The sequence below is a fragment of the Neodiprion lecontei genome, chromosome 3 (genome assembly GCF_021901455.1).
Source record: "Neodiprion lecontei isolate iyNeoLeco1 chromosome 3, iyNeoLeco1.1, whole genome shotgun sequence".
Lineage (NCBI taxonomy): Eukaryota > Metazoa > Arthropoda > Insecta > Hymenoptera > Diprionidae > Neodiprion > Neodiprion lecontei.
In genome coordinates, this window is record NC_060262.1 from 12,299,472 (window position 1) to 12,304,486 (window position 5,015).

General features: G+C 43.1%; 1 protein-coding gene across 1 annotated transcript; it reads right to left on the bottom strand.

The window, feature by feature from the left end:
* Nucleotides 1–2,075: 2,075 nt before the first annotated feature.
* LOC107227278 lies at nucleotides 2,076–4,446 on the bottom strand. The gene is made up of 4 exons (XM_046734274.1): nucleotides 3,400–4,446; nucleotides 3,010–3,252; nucleotides 2,221–2,719; nucleotides 2,076–2,158 (listed from the first exon to the last, which is right to left on the bottom strand). Exons 1-4 carry the CDS (start codon nucleotides 4,444–4,446, stop codon nucleotides 2,076–2,078), a joined length of 1,872 nt encoding a protein of 623 aa, XP_046590230.1.
* Between the last annotated feature and the right edge of the window lie 569 nt (nucleotides 4,447–5,015).

Genomic DNA, 5,015 nt, shown 5'->3' on the forward strand with positions numbered 1-5,015 from the left:
TTTGTGGGAAACAGGTAAACGAGTTAACACAGTGTTTACGTAGCGAAAGCTTTATTTCGACTCTGATACCGATGTACAATCTTGGAACTTATCCCCACCTCACGAGTGCGAGGTGGGAATACGTACAGAGCACTCGTTGCTCACACGCCTATACTACACTCCCTTCCGCCAAATCTACAAACTATATTAAGTAAACCTATTTTACAACTATACTCGCATACTCATCTTCCACGGCTCGGTTACACGTAGCGCGAGGCTTTTTTCTTGGCAATTCTCGGCGATCGTCGCAAGGTTATTTTCCCCTCGGTTTCGCACTTTCCCCCGGTACCAGATGACGGTACGCTCACCTCGTTATCTCTACCGCACTCTCGCAGCTGATCAACGTGTCGCTTAGCGATTTGACCCGATCCAAATTCGACTTCATACGTCACTGGCCCTAATTTCTTATTAATTACCCCGTGCGTCCAAGATGGTGAGTGGGCACTAAAATTCCTTGCCCAAACTTTCTCATTGGCGTTAAACACGACTATTCTCTTCCCTCTTGACTTTCGTACTTGTCGCGCGGTCTCAAAGCCTTGTTTTATTTGGATATCCGGCCGTAGGAGGTCGAATTTGGTTCGAATTTCTCTACCTAGCATCAACTTCGCTGGCGTTTCGCCCGTTGTACAATGTATCGGTTTGTTTTCTCGCAATAAGATCTTTAGTTTCCGTTTTGAGGTCTTCACGAAGTTTTCCGCTGCGCCGTTCGATGCCGGATGTTTTACCGCCGAGAGCGTATGTTTTATCCCTAACTTTTTAAGAAAACCGGTTAATATGCCACTCGTCAATTGTGGCCCGTTTTCGTTTACTACTTGCAAGGGGAATCCGAAACGCGAAAAAACTTCTTGAAACGCCGCAACCGTTTTTGAAGCCGTTGTTGACTTCGTAAAGAAAACTTCTGGCTATTTTGTCTTTGCGTCTATCATTAATAGGAGATTTTGTCCTTTGTACGGTCCAATAAAGTCCATATGGACCCTTTGCCAGGGTCGCTCCGACCATTTCCACGGATTTAATTCGCTTTTAATCGGATTATCTTTGACTACGACGCATTCGGACGCATTCATGATATGTTCTCCCTATTTCTTCAATTTCTTTGTCCATACCCGGCCATCAAAAGAATGATCGAGCCGTTGCCTTCATTTTCACGATACCTGCATGCGATGCATGCAGCTCCGATAATATCGTGGTTTTCAGTTTTTCCGGAATTACTACGCGATAGCCCCACATCAGGCAATCTTGTTCGATGTATAACTCGTCTTTCTTCATTGCGAACTGTTTGACCTCATCTTTGATCATTCTTTCGTCTGGCCAGCCGTTCCTCAAGTATAACGTTATTTGCGACAATAATCTATCTTTTCTCGTCTCTTTTGCGATGACTTTGTGATCTAAACATGAGAATGATTCTTGTTCGACAAAGTTCATATACGTATACTCCTCTTCCTCATAATCGTCTACGGGCATTGGTAATCGTGACAACCCATCCGCACAATTCTCTTTCGATTTCACATATTCAATGTCATAGTCGAACGGGTTAAAAAAATCGGCGTATCGTTGCACTCTTCGCGCTGCCATGATTGGGATACCTTTTTTCGCGCCAAAAATTCGAACTGACGGTTGATCATCGGTGCGTAGTACGAATTTTCTGCCGTACAAATAGCCATAGTACTTCGTTACCCCGAAAATTATCGCGCGTGCTTCCTTATCGATTGGCGCATAATTTCGCTCACTTGGCGATAACGCTTTTGACGCATATGCTATTGGACGATCACCTTCGGGAGTTGCATGCGAAAGTATTGCCGAAAGCCCATAATCTGAGGCGTCGCATGTTAAAATTACTCGTTTTCCCGGATCGAAGTTCATCAATACTTCTGTCGATCGCAATTCTTCTTTTGCCTTTTCAAATGCCCTTTGGCATGCTTCCGTCCAGTGAAGTTGTTCCATTTTTAAGCAATCATATAACGGTTGGAATTTCGTCGTGCGGTCCTCGATAAATTTATCGTAATAATTAATCATGCCCAGAAAAGCTTGCAGCTCTTCTACACTTGTTGGTTGGGTGCCTCAACTATCGCCGCTATCTTGTCTTTGAGCGTATGTACTCTGTGTTCGTCGATCTTTAGACCTAAGTACGTGATTTTTTTCTGAAAAAACTCACGCTCCGACTTTTTTTTAACTTTAACTCACACTCAGTTAATTTCTCGACGACCTCTGTCGAGTTTTTTACAATTTCCGTCATCGTTCCCCCTTTTATGATTATATCATCTAAAAAAACTGTTGCGTTTCGCATTTTCGCAAGGATTTTTTCCATTTCTCTCTGAAAGTATCCAGGCGCCGACGCTATTCCATATGCTAATTTGTTATATTGATAGAGACCCTTATGCGTATTTATCGTCAAATACTTTTTCGAGTCCTCGCTTAGCGGTACTTGCGCGTACGCTTCTTTTAGATCAATTTTCGTAAAGAATTTCCCCCTCTGTAAACTAGCTATTAGATGCTCCACCTTGGGCAAGGGGCATCTGTCGATAGCTATGTTCGGGTTTACTGTGACTTTGTAATCGCCGCATAACCTTACGGTCCCATCCGGTTTGATTGTCGGTACGACGGGTGTACCCCGATCGCTCACTTCTACTGGCCATAAGATTTTTTCCGTAACGAGTCGATCGATTTCCGGCGAAACTTTTTCCTTTAACGCGAAAGGTATTGACCCTGCTTTATGATAGATTGGTACCGCATTTGCTCGCATTTTAATCACAAATTTCGATTGATTATAAGTACCGAGCCCCGGTGAAAACAACTTATGATATTTTTTTACGATTTTTTTTCGTTCGTCTCGTACCGTTTTTTCTTCTTCTGTTAACGTTTTGACTCGCTCCGAATTTGCTTTGATTTTTTGTATCGCGCTCTTTTTTTGTTAGACTTCTAGAGGCCACAAGCCTAATACGTGTAACCAGTCGCGTCCTATAAGTGGTTTACCCGTTTTCCCGACGACGTACAATTTGTTTTCGTCGCAATCGCGCCATATTCGATTTTGATACCGCGTAAAATTCCCAACGGTTTACGTTTTTCCCCACTATAATAGCTCAGCGTGACTTTAGCCTCCTCCAATTCTAGTCGCGGAAAGTACTTTTCCCTATCTATTTCGCTGATTATCGAGACCGCCGACCCGTCATCTATTTCCATTTCCAACTGTTTATTTTCAATTCTTATTCCCAAACACTGCGGTTCGATTTGAGAATTTTATTATTCCTAAACGTTATTGAAAATAAGTCGGCGACGCTCTCTGAATCGCTTTCTGTTTCGGTTACGTCCGTCTCCGCGTTCACGGTATCGACGTTCTTCGCCATTTGTTTTTTTTTTCTTTACCGGCTTGGCCCCTTTACATACCGCCTGTAGATACCCGGTCTTTCCGAAAGTCTCGCACTGTTTGTTTAGATGCCAGCAGTTTCGTCTGTAGTGGTTCGGCTTCCCGCAGCATGAGCAGCGTGTTCGACTCGTACTCTGTTGTCGCTCCGTTCGGCCTGCCCGCGGTGTAAATCTCGTTCTCCTTTCTGTCATGTTCCTGCCTCGAAACTGTATGCGGTGAGCGTCGAAGTCATCGTTTCGCTCGCTGCTGTCCTTCTCCACGGTCTGTGGCTCCAATGTCTCGGCAGCCTTGTTTGCCCCCTCGATCGCTGTCGCTGTTTTGATTGCGACATCGAGCGTCAGATTTTCGATTTTGAATAACGCGACTTTTATTGCCTTGTTTCGGATTCCTGTGATGAGTTGGTCCCGCAGGGCTTCGTTCTCGTCTTTGAATTTACAATTCCTTGCTAAACTGCGCAAGCCAGCTATGTACTGAGCCGCTGATTCATTTTCTTTTTGTCTTCTTTCTTGAAATGGTTGTCTCAGCACTGTTTCATTCACGTTTGGCTTTAGGTAATTTCCCATTTTCGTTATAATATCGTTTAGATCGGTTTCCTTCGGCTTCTTTGGCGCGCATACTTTTCGGACAACACTGTACGTTTCCGCATCGATTTTTGTTAGAAAAATCGACTTTTGTTTTCCTTCGTCATCAATGTCATTTGCTTCGAAATATAGCTCGATACGTTTCACGAAGTCTTCCCAGTCGTCCGTTCCGCGTTTAAAATAGAGTTTTGCAGTATATTCTATTGCGATCTTTTTTCCTCCCGTTTCCTCTATTCGGCTCTTTACTTCGTCCACTTCACTACCGTCACTTAGCTCAGACTCATTTCCTTTTACAACTGCGATTTCTTTCCCCTTCGCCTTACTTTTGCAGTCTTTCCTTAACACTCGCCGTAAGTCTTCCAATTTGAATTCTTCACTAGCTTCTAACCCTCTCCTTCTTAGCTCGTCGATAATTTCCTGTTTATTCAACGCTTGTATCCACGCGGTACCTCGGTTTTCCGACATCTGTTGCTTGTCTCATTTTACTTTTGTAGCCTGGTTTCGTCAAACTCGTCTCCACTGTAGTGTTTGTGGTAAACAGGTAAGAAAGTTAACACAGTGTTTACGTAGCGAAAGCTTTATTTCGAATCTGATACCGGCGTTCAATCTTGGAGCTTATCCCCACCTCACGAGTGTGAGATGGGAATACGTACACAGACACTCGTTGCTCACACGCCTATACTACAGTAATAGGACAGAAGGCCTGATGTTACTTCTGACAAAAAAAAAAGGAGAATTATTCCTTCTGTGATATCTGATGGAAGGGTGTTAGAAAATCCAGATTTTATAGAATACGAAGTGGAACTACAATATTTGGGAAAAACTAATTCACGTCAGTTTTGTAATACTAAACATTTTATTTCTGAATTGTACAGTAGTAAGAGTCTTCCAATATGTGTGACAATATCGCCAAAAAATTGCCAGAGTGGCATGGATATCGGTTCTAGGGTAAAAAAAAATGAAGCCACACAAATTCGGTCGAGGTTCCGGTATAAAAAAATTAATTTGTGTGGCTTTATTTTTTTTACCCTAGA